The 16,746-nt window shown below is 41.5% G+C and overlaps 1 protein-coding gene across 1 annotated transcript in view; it reads left to right on the forward strand.

Annotated features, from left to right (window-relative positions):
• Nucleotides 1-15,597, forward strand: part of NCKAP1L (NCK associated protein 1 like) — a 169,304-nt gene extending 153,707 nt beyond the window's left edge. The window contains exon 32 of the mRNA XM_066584307.1: nt 13,901-15,597. Coding sequence (XP_066440404.1) covers nt 13,901-14,020 — 120 coding nt within the window. The 3' untranslated portion in view covers nt 14,021-15,597. The remainder of the gene's footprint in view (nt 1-13,900) is intronic.
• The last annotated feature ends 1,149 nt before the right edge of the window (nt 15,598-16,746 follow it).

Raw genomic sequence — 16,746 nt, forward strand, 5'->3', positions numbered from 1 at the left:
TAATAGGATGCGCCCTTCTTTGAGGGTTTGGTCTACAATGAATGGAGAAACAGTACATGTGCCATGTAAATTGTTAGTAGGTTGAAGCAATACAATGGAGCAATATACAAATTGATTTATAATATACTCAATTGCTGATATTTAATTACCATTGGTATATACCGCAAATGAACATTACATAGTAACATTGCTTACTCTTTCCTTCCATGATTTATGTCTTGTCATCTCTTTCCATTCAAAACTTTTTTCCTATATCACTTCTAGCTTTCCAGATTTATATTCGGGAAGTGCGTAGACATTTACAGGCAAAAGCAATTTAAATGCAAATGCCTGCAGAGGGCCAGTGCCATTAATGAGAGTGGACAGCGCTGATACTGTAGGAGGTAGCACAAGTTAAGAACTAATGTGCTTGCCCTCACAGCCATGCTTAGGAAAATGGTAAGAGGCAAAAGGTCCTTAATCTTCTCTGCCAGAGGTCTTAAAAGCGAGTGTGGCAGAATGGGCCACCAGGACATTGTGTTCAGAGAGGCAGAGATTAACAGAAAATGCTGAAAAGGAACGCAATGGGGATTAATAGTAATAGTCAACAGATACAACTAGAATGAGGACGGACCCAATCGTGCAGCCTGTGGGTGTAGATAGGACATTGCCCTGTATGTATGATCTACATGCACTATGCATCATGGCACCAAGACAATCTCAGACTGATTCTTTTAACTATGAAATACTATACTTCTATTATAAGCAGTAATTTTAGGGTTCACTTACGACTGCGCTACAGGAAAACAAATATTCTGCATGCGTATACAGTGGATATATAAAAAAAGTCTACACACCCCTGGTAAAATGCCATGTTTTTGTCATGTTCAAAAATGAATCATTTCAGATTTATTTCCACCTTCAATGTAACTTATCTGTACAATCCCATTGGCAAAACCTTAAAACTAATACTTTGTTTTAGGGTGTGCATATTTATGTATACTTTGACTTTACAGCCTCGTGTGGTGCAGAGTGTAACGGCAGCAGAATGCAGTCCTAAGCTCTCACTCACGACCTGAAGGTTGTGGGTTCAATCCCCACGTGGTGCAGGGAGCCAGTTGACTCAGCCTTTCATCCTTTCGAAGTTAGTAAAATGAGGACCTAGCTTGGGGGGTAATAAACAAATTACCTGAAAGCGCTGCGGAATAAGTTGGCACTGTACAAATAACAAGTCTCTACAGCAGCATTCAGACTTTTTAGATAGGTGTTTAACTACATGGCACATCGTAATTTGGCAATTTTTGCCCACTCTTCCTTGCAAAAGTGCTCCTAAACTGTCAGATTGCAAAAAGAGCATCTCATGTGTAGCACCCTCTTCAGGTCAACCCACAGATCTTCCATGGGATTCAGGTCAGGCTGGGCCATTCCAAAACTGATTTTTCTAGCTGAAAGGTAAAATTCCTCTTCATCTTCAACCTTTTAGCAGAGACCTGAAGGTCCCAAGCATAATGCTGCCTCCACCATCTTCACTGTGGGTGCGGTGGTCTTTTGGTGATGCACAGTGTTGGCTATGGCTATGGAATTATGGACCAAAAATTCAACCCTGGTCTCATCAGACCATAACAGTTACAGTGCTTGAGGGTGCTCAAAGAAGGGCAACTAAACTAATACACGGAATGAAGGGACTGGAATACCCAGAGAGGCTATCCAAATTGGGTGTATTTACCCTGGAAGAAAGGCGGATAAGGGGTGATTAATAACTATGTATAAATACATTAGGGGACAATTCAAGGATCTGTAACAACAGGGCATCCGCTACATGTAGAAGAAAGCAGGTTTCATCGCCAACGCAGAAAAGGGTTCTTTACTGTAAGAGCAGTGAGACTGTGGAACTCTCTGCCTGAGAATGTGGTGATGGCAAAATAAATAGAGGAGTTTAAAAGGGGACTTGATTTCTTTCTGGAGGGGAAGGATATTACAGGATATAAATCTTAGGTTAATTGTTAATCCAAGTATACAGGCAGGTAGGAACTATTAGGGGTTGATCCAGGGATTAGTCTGATTGCCATTAGGGAGTCAGGAAGGAATTTTCCCCCAAATGGGCTAATTGGCTCCTGCTTCTTGGGGTTTTTTGCCTTCCTCTGGATCAACAACATAGGAGGATAAACAGGCTGGACTAGATGGACATTGTCTTCATTCGGCCTTACATACTATGTTACTATAACACGTTCCCCCAAATACTTTACGTAGGTGTTGGCAAAACATAGACAGGTTTGGATGTTTTTCTTTGTTAGAAGAAGTTTCTGTCTTGCCCCCTTACCGCATAGCCTAGACATATGAAGAATATGGGAGATGGTTGTCACATGTACTACCCAACCAGTACTTGCCAGAAATTCCTGCAGCTCCTTTAATGTTGCTGTAGGCCTCTTGGTATATATATTCTATATATTGCACACATACACAATGCTATGCAAAAGTTTTAAGCAGGTGTAGAAAAATGCTGCAAAGTAAGAAGCTTTTCTAAAAAAAAGTGTTAATAGTTTTTTGGTCAATTAACAAAATTCAAACTGAATGAACAAAATAGAAATGTAAATCTTATCAATATTTGGCGTGACCACCTTTTGCCTTAAGAAAAAAGCATCAATTCTACTAGCTACACTTTTACAAAATCAGGGATTTTGTAGAATTATAATCTTGTGTAATTGGTTAATCACACACATACCAGGTGATAATAATCATCACTTTCATACAAAAAATTTCTGTTGCATCTAACCGAAGGTCAGCCCTGCAGATAGGACCCACCAACCCATGCCCATCTCAGTAATAGCGATAACCACAGTGAATAATATGGGTTATTAGCTCATTGGATTGTCATCTTTCCACCACCAGATGGTTGTTGCACACCAGTAAATGACACCCAGGCCAGAAGTTTAGTAAAAACGTAGTAAATTCATTCTTTTCTCCTTAGGGAGAGCACCTAGAAGGTGAGTGAGGAGACTTATGGCCATTCATAATATGTAAATAAGGGAGATGGAACAATATCTCTGCAGCGCCACCTATTGGAAGGCAGCATTCCTGCAAGTCAATGTTAGACTTTTTATACAAACCTTATAACAATGACTGGGAATTGAAGAGCTAGACTTTTGTTTCAGCCACACAATTTCTTGATCAGCCCATCATTTGGCCAACAATCACATTAACTTTATCCTATATATAATTTTCATCTTACTACACATTTCTTTATCACTCCTCATTTCACTCTTTGGAGGAACCACCTCTCCAGCAACGGTAGGCAACAGTTCTAGAGTTACCTTCATTGGAGAGAGTTTGCACTCAGTGTCACCTGACTCAGCGATGTGATACGAGAGTCAGTAAAAAAGCAGATTATGAACCCAATGATTTACATTGGTTTCCTTCTCATTAGCGATATTGTCACTTGTGCGATGTTGCGAGAGAAGAAAAAAATCGCGGCATGCTCTATCCTTCTGTGATGTGCGAATTATTTTTTTTATCTCCCATATTTTCCTATGGAGCCTCCTTTTTATCGCATTGCAACGCAACAAACTTGCAATGCAATTTTAACATTTGAAAGTCCTATTGACTTTCACTAAAAAATTGCTGAAAAAAAATCACGTTAAAAACGTGCGAGAAAAAAAAAAAAAAAAAACCAGCGATGATTTTGCGAGAAAAAGAAAAAATTGTGGGAAAAAAGCTGCCATTTTCTTGCAGCAAAATTGTCTTCGCCTGTATGGAACTCGCCTTAGTGCATCAGACTGAGCCTTCTGCTCCATCACCGGCTCACAGGGTTCACCAACACTCACAACATTTATAGTTGCTGGAAGCAGCTGGTTGTTATTAGTAGCCCCAACACTCCCACCCAAGACAAACATTGCGACAGCACCTATTGGGTTAACCTCAGTAACATTCTGCGTATCACACAGCACACTCTGATTGTTGCTAGTTAACCTGTCCACTAGGGGCGCATCTGAGCTATTCCCCATTTATACGCTTTTCTTAGACGCCAATTCACACCATGCAGATTCTACCGCAACATCCTGCAAAGAAAACATGTTAGTCACGACATTAAAATTATCACATTTTTTGTACGGTAAAGCAAGACATGTGGCAGTCCATCAGAGTTTGCAAGTCCAGGCTGCAGCCTGTTATGAGTCCATGGAATGGTCTCACCACTCCTCAGATTTGACTAGGACACACTGATGTAGTACCTCGGACACAATTCACATTATTAGATAGTGGAACTCCAACCACCATCTGCTCCGAGACTATTTTCTGGCTCAGCTTAGGAGACCGTTGTACAGCAGACTTTGTAGGAGGGCGTACATGATCCTCTCCTTCCCATAACTGCTAAAAATAAGGAAAGTCTTTGGCAAGCACAAACATGGCGTTCAATTTTGTAGACTTGGTCAGAGCATACTCAACAGATCCATAAACAGAAAATTAAGCAGAACAGTCTGGTCCCTTCTCAATAAACAACATGTACCAAAGCATTGTGAAACCTTTTGGTTGGGGCCCAACTTGACTAACTGTCAGGTTCCACCAACCGACAACTTACAGGTCTTCTTTTTCTTTACGGGCTTCCTGGCCAGAAGACACTCATTTTGTTGTACCTCCAACAAATGTCTCTTTACTGCTGTCGACAGTAGTTGTTACCACTGCTAACCTGAACAGTCTGTGTCAGCCCATTTGGCTTTGTGGACTGCAGCACAATCCTGTGGGAACCACTTGCAACTGGACCACCCAACTGGACCACCATATGAACACAAGTCCATTTGCACACAATCCTGTTGGTTATCACTGTTAGCAGCCTTGGTCTGTTCCTCCTGCATTCCAGCCAGAACAACATCTTGGACTTTAGTAATAGAGTCCTTTGGCAGGGACACCTCCAGTTGTGTCTTCATAGCCAGCGCCCAACCACACCTGGATTTTCTCAGAATCCGCTTCTAGTTTAGCAGTCCATTCTCGTTGCATCAGGAAATTTAGTAGGAATTCCTCCAAAATGACTCCACAGCAGTGACCATCTTTCATGCAAAGCAAAACAGTCTTGCAAACACACTGCAATTGGGCTGCTGGCCCTTTAACTCTCTGCAATCCCAGCTGCAGATTTTTCACATACAGTTTTCAGCCATCCTGGCTCATTAGCTGCAACACATTTATCCGCAGAAACCAGCACTTTCTACTCGCCATAGGACATCAGGACTTTTAGGACATCATCGCAATATTGTGTGCCATTTTCTTGCCCCTAGCCGAAACACCATATGTGACAACTTTGAGGTCGTTAGCGCATTGGATAACCAATGAAGTTTAGTAAAAACTTAGTAAATCTGCCCTTTATTCTGACAAACCAACAGCAATCATAACACAATCTTCCCACTCGTCACAGTGTACACAAATACATACAAGTCGCTGGCTGTCTGGGTACTAAATGACAAATGCTTTAATCCTGCCTACCTCACAGGCCTAGTGCTTTAAGACATAGCCTGAAAGTCCAACACATCATACCCTTCCAGGGTGTCAACCTGGGGGCGTCCACCCCTGTCAGGTTCGTGGCTGCTAGGCCAACAAGAGCTCATGCTCTCAGGTCTCTCCATAAACCTCTCTCTGGGACCAGAATGGATCCTGAGTTGAACAAGTCAGTGGTATCTCTATCTTGCAGATATATCCACACTGATGGCTCCTTAATTAGCAGGAAGAACCCTTTTCTTGCTGGAGATTTTTTTCTGCAACTTGCCTATAAGCCCCCTACTGGCCAACACTGGCACTGCATGGACTGCAGTAGATATAAGATCAGTGCAATTCCAGAGGTTGAGAGTCATGCAAGAACATACCAATGATACTCATATCGCAGGAAGAGAAAGTGTAACTCATTTGTAAAATATCCAGTAAATTCTGTCTTCATTGCCGTTTCCTGGACAAATATTTTACGGTATTACAGAACGTCTAAGAAACCATGATATTCTATGAGCAGTAGGAGAGATCTGGGGCAATAGTTTGTTTCGGTCCATGATAGAAAATACTCCCTTTCGGAGGGAAGAAAACTTTCTCTTTAGTGCTGCCTATAGGTGTCTACCATGAAAGTTGATGTCTGACCCTATAAAGATACCTACAGGTGGCACGAGAGGCATAATGTTGTTCCTTCTGAATATTCTGCATCCTTTCTTCCCTAAGGACACCATTACATTACCCCTGTACAATATATATATATATATATATATATATATATATATATATATATATTGAAGAAGGTAAATTAGACACCCACCAGCAGAGGGCGACCTGATTACATTAGCAGCAGAACTGTGACTTTTGAAGATAGTCATTTTATTAATTTCTGAACTTCAACTAATATGTGGCTTTCTAAGTGATCGAAAGTCTTCTGAATAAAAATGACTGCATGGCAGACGCACAGTTTGCACAATTTCTGTATCATTTTGGCAATTTCACAACACTTTTCGGCTGTTTGCAGATTTATTTTTTCAATTTTTTTCGTAAATGGTATAAATTATTGCTTATGACCGGGCTCTGTAGATGTCTTTTCCTTCTGCCGTAGTAAGAAAATGTAGCCAGGCAAGAGAAGGTTAAAATCTTCATGGCATTGAACATGAATCAGATATATGAAAATACACTGACATTTCTTCCTGAGTATCCAGGATGCTGCTAGGAGACAGAAGGAAAATGTGCTATGCTGGAGAAAATAACACGCACATTTCATTACGAGCGGACTATTATATACTATAATTAGGCACATTGAACACTTGCATTACATAAGATTCCATGAAGCACTCTGAGACATTGCCAAGATGGGATTGTTAGGGCACATATAGACTTATGGGTGACACTAAAATGGCATTGTTACATTTATACCTATTCATGGCTCCTATTTTACATTGACACTAGGGTCTAATCTTGGCAACCCCCTTATGGATGCCCTATTAGGAGGACGCTCCGGCCAACCCTGCCTGTACAGGTATTAGATGGAAAGCATTCATTTACTTGACCATGTGTAATACTACATTTCCCCTGTAGTGGCCACTAGACCAGGAATTAAGCAGCTAATAGTAGCTTCTCTTTGCAAAGCAGGTTGATAGTAAAATGGAATTTTGTTGTCCAGGACAAAATATATATGTAGATTGTCCATTGACAGCAGTATTATATATTGTATATGATTGAGGTGTGTATTTTATAGCTAAACCATTAAGTGTATAGAATTACAGTATGTCCCATGATCTTTGGGTGTCTTGTTTTCAGTAAATATTGAGAACAACGGTATAATACAAATTAGATTGTCATGTGACCAGCTCAGATCTGCTTGGGGTTATGTGTTCTCAAATTGTTAGTTTCACAGTTTATGTGATGCTGTTACATAGCCCTACCACAGAAGCTGTCTACAGAGGGATTCAGACTCTATTTTCACAGTTATTGATGATGATCACATATCTCCCGTCACACAGTTATAGTAGAGGAGATTACAGCTCATCCTCCGGACTGTATACTTATGGTCTGCAGTTTATTTAGGTGAATATAGAAGGTAAAAATATTTAAACTGCTTCCCCCAACACAACAAAATGGTTTAACCTCAACCAATGCTGTGTTAATGCATCATAGGATAGATGTGAACCCGAACGTAAAAAAAATCTCACTCTCAAGATGGTGCCTAATAAGCATTAGACAGGGGGCTGCACTGCAGGGAAGGGAATAAAATACACAATGGAGACCTCTAGAATGTGACAGGCAATCAAGTGAGAGGGGTAGGGATGGAAAAAATGTGCTTTTGCTGAAGTGGCCCTTTTAGTGGCTTTACAATTCCAAACAAAGGGAAATGGATAGTCCAGTGTGAGATGTTGTGGTGGCTGCACACATAATGAGGAGAGTAAGAGATGGGGGAAGGGGAAGAAAAAGAAATGGAAAAAAGGCGAAAGAGAGAACGTAAGGGGCATGATAGGATTCAGGGATGGACTCTTTTGCAACCATCAAAGGAGCTGGAAAAAAGAGTATCTGGGGATCCTCAGATCCTTAAGATATTCTTGAGAGTTCTCGAAGCACAGCCAACAGTGCCCTGAGCAAAAAAAATGTCATCCCTACCCTGCAAAGATGCAATAACATTTGCGGGCAGTGATAGGTAATGGTAAAGTTGGAAAGCTTGCTGGAAGAGAGGGGCATGGATCTTTAATAGTAACTAGAACTTGAAAGACAATCCTACAGTTAATTGCTAAGGAATCAAGGACTCGTGTCTTATTTGCCTTGAGCCAAGTTCTTATAAAGGGCCAGAATCCCTCATGGTTGGAAGACAGGGTTATCCAAGATGGGATAGAGTAGTGAAGAAAAGGAGTAGATGGCATCGGAGAAGAAGTGAGGCCCAACTTAATATGGATCCACTGAGGAGATGAAATTATATAATGGGTGTAACATTGTCAAGCAGCCAGATAACACAATTCAAAAACATATCCCAATGCTTCCCATACATTGAGGTGTGGGTTGGTGATTGTCAGCAAATGTGTTAAACGTCTAATCCTCCCTTTACCTGCCTTTCCTATATACCCATTACTCTACCACTAGCCCTACCTACTGAATCCTGTCCAACAATCCCCCATTAGTTACCATTCCCTGCACACTCCCACTATGACACCAACAGCTCAGCCCTTAATGCTGATATATAAATCGTCTATGTGATGTACAATGTATAGATAAGAGTCGGCTTCATTACAATCAATATGGGGCTTGCATGCTAGTTCATGTTACCATGCATATACTTTTATTCCCCCTTCCTTTCATCCCCTTTAGAGGTAATGGGTAAAGCAACCCTCAAGCTGGTTTCCTCCTCCTTTAGTGCTATGTTGCAGTGCCTTTGGTGAGGGAATGTCTTGCGGTGCACACTTCCATTGGACCAGTAAACCCTGTGCCAAGGCATTACTCCGCATGCTCCCGAAAAAGGTACAAAGGATCCTTCCCTCACGTATAAAGTACTCAGTGGCCATTCCCAAAATAACGCATCTGGAGGTAGTAATGCTGTATACAACTGTAAAAATAAGCATGCTGCCCATGACACTCATTGGGATCTTTGCTTAAATTTTAATATGTTAATTTTTAAAATTTCTAAAGGCCCATTTACAGGCCCGATGATCGCTCAAAGATCGCTCAAATGACAGTTTGTGACAGCTTTGAGCGATTATTTTGCATAAACTATTACGTAGCTACTCAGCTACTTAAGAGCAATTTAGTGTGCAAATGAAGCCTTAGGTGAATGCAGTTAATAGCCAGAGGGCTCTTATCAGCTTTCAGTTCTTTTGTTCTCCAGCGGGAAACAATGGTATCAGCACTCCCCGCGGAGAACTGCTGATAAGGCTGAGGAATGATTTTTAGGTTGGCCTGAATTTAAAGATCAGCTAGCAGTGCATGAAAAGTTCACGATGGGCGCATGTTTAGACGCAACGATGATTGCTCAAACGATGGCCTTTTAGCGATTTTTTTTTTTTTAGCAATCATCGCTCCATGTAAATAGGCCCTTACTTGGGATCTGTTGCTGGTGATTAGTTCTAATTTGTGCTAGTTTTCACTCATGAAAACCACCCGTTTTGCAGTGAAGGCCAGCCTAACAATCAGGAGATCACTGCACATCTGGTATCTGAAATGTCTGATGATCAGCTACACCCACGCAGATATTTCTACGGGCTTGGTCTTACAGTGTGAAACTTGCTTGCTGTTTGTTAGCGGCTGTCTACTTTACCTAATAGATGGGGTACTGAATGAGAGGTCCCATTTTTGTATGTCATAAGCATATAGATACTTATTACCTCAATTCCCCATTCATATGCTAAGCTAAGTTACATCTCTGGAGAAAGGAGGAGTGAGCAGCTTCAGGTCTATCGTACTGGTGGAGATCATTGTAGGCAATGTTAATAAACATTTGTGGGTAATCACAGCCAAGTTTTCAATTCCACATTTATTTGCAGCTCAGGAAAGGCAGTCCGGGTATAGAATAATGGTCCGTTTACACGAGCTGAGTTCTTGGCCTGGTGTAATGAGTGCCGATTAACACGGATGTTGATCGACACTCGTTTCATCTAGCCACTGCTAAACTCCCTCCCCCTTCCTTTGCCGACAGCTCCCATAGAAGCCTATGTGAGACGCCAGCTGATTGCAGTCGAAAGATAGGGCAAGAATTGGCTTATGGGGACCAACGATTGCTATTGGATCCGTCATCCCCATAGGCTGGCTGTACATCTTTCTGCTTACAAAGGGCAATGTACTTCCAATCAGTGAGCAATTTTATGCCTGGTGATGCTGAATGATTGTCCGACAAATGACCTTAAGAAGCCACCTTGCCCAACTATATCATTACTATTACATATCCATCTGATGAAATCTATGACAAGGTTTCAAAAAGTAAAAGATAATTTATTTCCAATGAAGTTAAATAATTTCTAAATTTTCTGTTTGCACGCTTAGGTTTCATCAGCAAAGCCAATTATGTAACTAATTCCATGAGGGTTCTTTCCTGCGATGAGCGCTGATGTGCACTCGCTGTGACAGACGTAATGAAGTTTGGGCTTGTTCCTGAGCAGCTCTATATTATCACAGTGGGGATGAGAGTGACCAAAGCTGTCTAAATCAATACATGTATTTACCAAAACCTTGCTTCATTTGTCTGTCTATGTAGACACATGATAATTCTTATTACCCATTTACTGAAGACTGTGCGTGGTCCGGAGGGAAATATAGCAAGCAGCTTCTCATCAATGCACAGCAGGGGTTATATATTAAGCACATTCTCATCCCTGCAGCAATGATCACTGTTCCATTATTCCCAGCACATGTCAAACTTCTGCAATGTTTTCCAATCTCCTTTGATTTTTTTTCCACTTTTCCTATATTTATAACCTTGTAGGATGGATCTAGGAAACCATATTATCTGCAGACTATTGCACCATCAGCCTAACGATGTGTCAAAGTCATGGTCATGAAACACTATAGCTCTTTTATGCCAAGCGTGGTGCTCTTCTATAGACGTAGGAGAGCTGAGCTTAATTGGTCAGAACTGATGGGTTTCAAAATGTTTGAGTACTTTATACATTACTAGCTTACCCGTCGCGTGTTGCTGCGAAGACAGACAGACAGACATACATTTGTTTTTATATATATAGGAAATGGCAACCAATCACAGGGCAGCTTTCATGTTACCTCAGCAGTATAAGAAATAACAACCAATCTCAGCGCAGCTTTCATGTTACCTCAGCAGTATAAGAAATAACAACCAATCTCAGCGCAGCTTTCATGTTACCTCAGCAGTATAAGAAATAACAACCAATCTCAGTGCAGCTTTCATGTTACCTCAACAGCATAAGAAATAGCAAAACATCACGGCGCAGCTTTCATTTTACCTCAGCAGTATAAGAAATAGCAACCAATCACAGCACAGCTTTTATTTTACCTCAGCAGTATACGAAATAACAACCAATCTCAGCGCAGCTTTCATGTAACCTCAGCGGTATAATATATAGCAACGAATCACAGCACAGCTTTCATTTTACCTCAGCAGTATACGAAATAGCAACGAATCACAGCACAGCTTTTATTTTACCTCAGCATTCCCAATAGCCAGCAATTGTTTCGCGAAACATTTGGCGGATGCATCATTTTGTGGTTGAACACGCTTGCTCGTAATGCCTTTTTCTTTCGTGCTTGAGATGGAAATCAAACGATCTTTGTCTGGGAGGCATAACTGTTGACGACGCTCGCACGCGCGCCACCTATCGTAGGATAGTTGTACTATGCCAGTAATCTTCCCAGGACTGTACTCAACAACTTCCCAAAGTTTCATGGCGATCAGATGAATGGTGTAGTAATGCATAAAGGACAAACAGACAGACATACATTCATTTTTATATATATCAGGAAGTGAGAGAATTAGATTCCGTACGTAAAATTTGGACGCTAATTCTTTTGCGCTTAGAATTGAATAATCGAGTTGGGACCCATTAGCTTTTCCTATTTATGACATAATCAATGCTTGTGCCAAATTTCATATTTCTATGACATCGGGAAGTTGGAGAATTAGTGGCAATGCTTTTTTCTTCTGTGCTTGAGATGGAAATCGAACGATCTACGTTTGGGGGGCATAACTGTCGACGATGCTCGCACGTGCGCCACCTATCGTAGGATAGATGGACTATGCCAGAAACCTTCCCAGGAGTGTACTCAACAACTTCCCAAAGTTTCATGGCAATTGGATGAATGGTGTAGTAGCGCATAAAGGACAAACAGACAGACAGACATACATTTATTTTTATATATATATAGATGATTGGGGTTCGGACCATGTATCTGCAGTACACCCAACGTAGGTAGCACAGGTCACTGGTCTTGGTCCCATTGACTACATAAATGTGTATATTCATATTGCTAGACCAATACTGAAACTTTTGTGATATATTTCCATAATAACATTTATGATTCGGCGTAAGCCTCTTGTCATTGTGTGTTGCCTAGAGTCAGTCTGGTCATCTGTAAGCCAGGTAAAAATGTATGTGCACTCATCTGATCAAATTTTAGAAATGGGATATTTTGTTTGCCCTAAGGGAACAGCAAACACAGCTGTGCTTATGCTTTAGTAGAAAGTTTACATGTTCAATATTTTTGCAGTCACATCTTTGTTTGGTTCCATTACTCAAACAGGCTTTCGTAACTATAATGACTCATATGGCGCACAAACTCATCATTCAATAATATTTTTAATCCTAGTTTTAAGGGAATGTTCACACGACTAAATGTGTCAAATCCATGTTGGATTTTTCCAATGTGGATCTGGCGTTTTAGGGCGGTTTCATAGCTGCATTGGGGGATTCCGCCTTGCTACTTTGTTCGGGGAACAGAAAAGGGGAATCAATGTGGAAGAATGGCTCTGCCTCTGGATGACCAGAACAGCACCAGATGGAAGCCATTGACTATAATGGGATCCGCCCTCTTTTCGCCCAGCTGCCCGGCTTTTGGACAGAAGAAAAACCACTGCATGCAGAGCTTTTTTCCCCGGTGTTTTCAGCTGCATCCGGTTGGAGGTTCCGATGCAGATGTGAAACCACCCTTGTTCAAAAAAAAAAAAACTCTCTGTATGTTCTTATGTATATTTATATCCACATGAACTAGGCACTTTAGGCCGGCTTCACACGGGCATATGCGTATTTTTGCGTTATGAACAATGCTTTTCTGCACGCCCATCAGCATATTTTACTGTACTTTTTGCACCTGCAAGGAATGCTCTTGGCAAGTGGCAAACAAAGACACATCGATTGAAATGGCTAATTAGTCTTCATGAGTTCCAGATGTGTTCTTTTTCCTGCGCAATTACACAGTGGTTCACGCATCTCCTTCTGTTTGAGTGTGCATTTGTGCACCCCCCTTCAATGGGGACCTTTGTTGCGCAAATAAGCAGAAAAGTAGAGCATGTTCTATTGGGTTTTTTTGCCTGACCGAAATGCGTGCGCAAAATGCAGAAATGTGAATGAACCCATTGAAATTAATGCTATTCCCTGTAAATTGTGCGTGCAAATATTACCGTGTGAAGCCAGCCTTATGGTTATGTGTATATATATATATATATATATTAGAGGTTTGTAATTATTTATAATTACATGCCATGAATTCTTGGTTACAAATTTTAGTATTTTGTATTATTTGGGCACTTTACTTTTGCGTCTTATGCGGAGAGGCGTTGTATGACCCATCTGATTTGAAGCTTTTATTGTTTTTAATGCCTTTTATGTATGTTTCCATATTTGTTCTTGTCAATGTGCAATACATTTTGCATTTTATATGTGGTATATCTTGGGTTTTGCACCTTTGGTTTGATTGATTGATGAACATATTTTATTGTCACTTCTAACTACTTGTGTGTTTGCTTGTGTTTCAGATTGTGGAGGAGTCTTCGTTCCTCACTGTAGACATGCTGGAATCCTGTTTCCCTTATGTATTGCTCCGGAACGCCTACCATGAAGTCCACCGAACCTTTCCCAACATTATGTCTTCTTGATTAACAGTACTGTGTGTTCCTCTAATTACAGTCACCTTCCTATATGAAGTGACCGCCCTGCAGTCCTTGTGCTCTTATCACCTTCCGTTCTCATCGATGATCAGTAAGGCCTCTGGGCCACATTCTTCATTCTGTGCAATGCGCAGAATAATGTTATCCTTTCCAAATAACTCCCGCTGCGAGATTTCATTCTATATCGCTTTTCATAACAAAGTAACCAAACCAGCAGTTTCAGCGAGCGAGAAAGCAAAACAATAGCAACAGAACAAACGCAAAAGATTTTGCTGCCAATTATAGTTGCCTGCAGCCAGAGTAAATCATACGCCGCATTGCTTTTAAAATGCCAAAGTTGTCATTGTTTTTCTGTGTTCTCATTTGTTTTTCTGGACACTTCACTAAAATCTAATATACAAGAGTTACATGTACTAAATGATATATATTGTAGTCGCTGAGGAAAAGTACTACTAAGATCAATGATTTGATGAGCTGCAAAGAGTCGCCTTTATTTGTTTTTGCTGTTTTGTAATCTGCTTGCACACGGCGGCGGCTCGGCAGATAAGTTAAAGTGAACCTGTCTCATTGAAGATGGTGCTGTATGAACAGTGTTCATCTTCTTTGAGAAAACTCGCCACACATTTGCAGGGTGAATGGAGGGAAATACCAGCTGAAGTGTATCAGACATTAGTTGAAAGTATGCCATGGGGAGTGTCTGATGTCATTAACTAAGTCAAAAGGAGCCCCACTAAGTATTAACATATGGAAATAAATACTAGTTTAGATTTTTGCTCAGGTGCCCAATTATTTTTAGTAGGATAGTGTAGCTGTCAATCACTAATTATGATCACCCACTGGACTTATAAGTCTAGAGCAGGGATATAAAGCATATGGCCACTTTTGGCATTTTTTTTTTACTTGCATTGCATGTACAGTACTTTAAGAAATAAAAGAGATTTGCATGGGTAGTTAGTCAATGAATTGGTGGAGGCCAGATGGTATATGGTGCCTACTAAGATGTCTTGTATTTACCCTAAGGTATCTCTGTTATACTTTGGGAAGTGTAGGCAGAGAGGCCCTATGTATCATACATGGTGGGAATGTCCAAATGTCCCTAGATTCTTATATAGATTTTTTATGTAATTACAGGAATCAACTTCAGATAAGAGCCTGCGCAAGTGTTATGGACTGTCCCATTCCCAGAAAACTGACTCCTCTCATTTTTTGATGGCAGTTAAAATAGCTATTACTAGGAGTTGGAAAACGCCTTCAATTCCTTTAAATTCTGTAAAAAATAAGCTTGAAGGAATCAGGGTGAATGACCATCTTACTAACATGTTTCCAAGCTTGACGGTGTGTGGCACCTCTGGTTAACCTATGCAGGAAATCTAATAAGCAGTTTTTAATATCGGACAGTGCTATTGTCATGCTCATTGTAGTCATACCCCCCCATTCTGTCAGGCCTTCTGATGGCTCTCTCTGCAGCCCCTCTCTCACTTCTAAGGGCTCATGTCCATGGGCAAAAGAAGAATTAAAATCCGCAGCGGATTTTAACTCTTCTCCTGCCCGCGGATCCGCACCCCATAGGGATGCATTGACCACCCGCGGGGTAGATAAATACCCGCGGATGGTCAATAAAAGTGATTTTAAAAAAAATGGAGCATGAAAAAATCTGGACCATGCTCCATCTTCGTGCGGGTCTCCCGCGGGGACGGCTCCCGCAGGCTTGTATTGAAGCCTATGGAAGCCATCCGGATCCGCGGGAGACCTAAAATAGGAATTTAAAAGAATTTACTCATCCGGAGTGGGCGGGGAAGGTCTTCTCTTCCTCACGGCCGGATCTTTCTTGCTTCGGCTCGGCGGATGTGCCCGGCGCATGCGCGCGGCACGTCGGCGACGTGCCGCCGGCGTGACGAGTTCATCCGCCGGCCGAAAAAGAAGATCCGGCCGTGAGGAAGAGAAGACTTTCCCCGCCCGCTCCGGATGAGTAAATTCTTTTAAATTCCTATTTTCAGCGCTCATGTCCGCGGGGCAGGAGGGACCCGCTGCAGATTCTCCATGTAGAATCCGTAGCGGGCCTGATTTTCCCCATGGACATGAGGCCTAAACGTTCCTCTAAACTTCAATCTATAAAAAAATAAGAAAATAAACATAAATCAAATAGGACTTAGATTAGCTTTTGCACACAGCGGTAAGTAACAGACTGAAGACAGAACGGGATCAAAAAGCTTACATTGTATAGTATTGCATGCAAGCTGTAGAAGCCAAACGGAGAAGCTTTAATAAAAGTCAATTACAAATCTTTTAGTTGTAAAAGTATATGCAATACTATAAAGCGAAAAGGTTCATAGGGGTCCATAGACTTTTAATTCTTACTCTGAGGTTAGGAGTAGAGATGAGCGAGCGTACTCTCTAAGGCAAACTACTCGAGCGAGTAGTGCCTTATGCGAGGAACTGCCCGCTCATCTCTAAAGATTCGGGTGCCGGCGGGGGAGAACAGTGAGTTGCAGGGAGGAGTGGGGGGAGAGAGTGAGAGAGATCTCCCCCCTGTTCCTGCCCGCCACTCCCCGCCAGCACCCGAATCTTTAGAGACGAGCGGGCAGGTACTCGCATAAGGCACTACTCGCTCGAGTAGTTTGCCTTAGCAAGTGCGCTCGCTCATCTCTAGTTAGGAGTCTTGTGGGTGGTCCTACTTAGTGATTGATAGCAGTCTCTGTAATGCAAGGACGGTT

Source organism: Eleutherodactylus coqui, chromosome 1 (assembly GCF_035609145.1).
Source record: "Eleutherodactylus coqui strain aEleCoq1 chromosome 1, aEleCoq1.hap1, whole genome shotgun sequence".
Classification (NCBI taxonomy): Eukaryota; Metazoa; Chordata; class Amphibia; order Anura; family Eleutherodactylidae; genus Eleutherodactylus; species Eleutherodactylus coqui.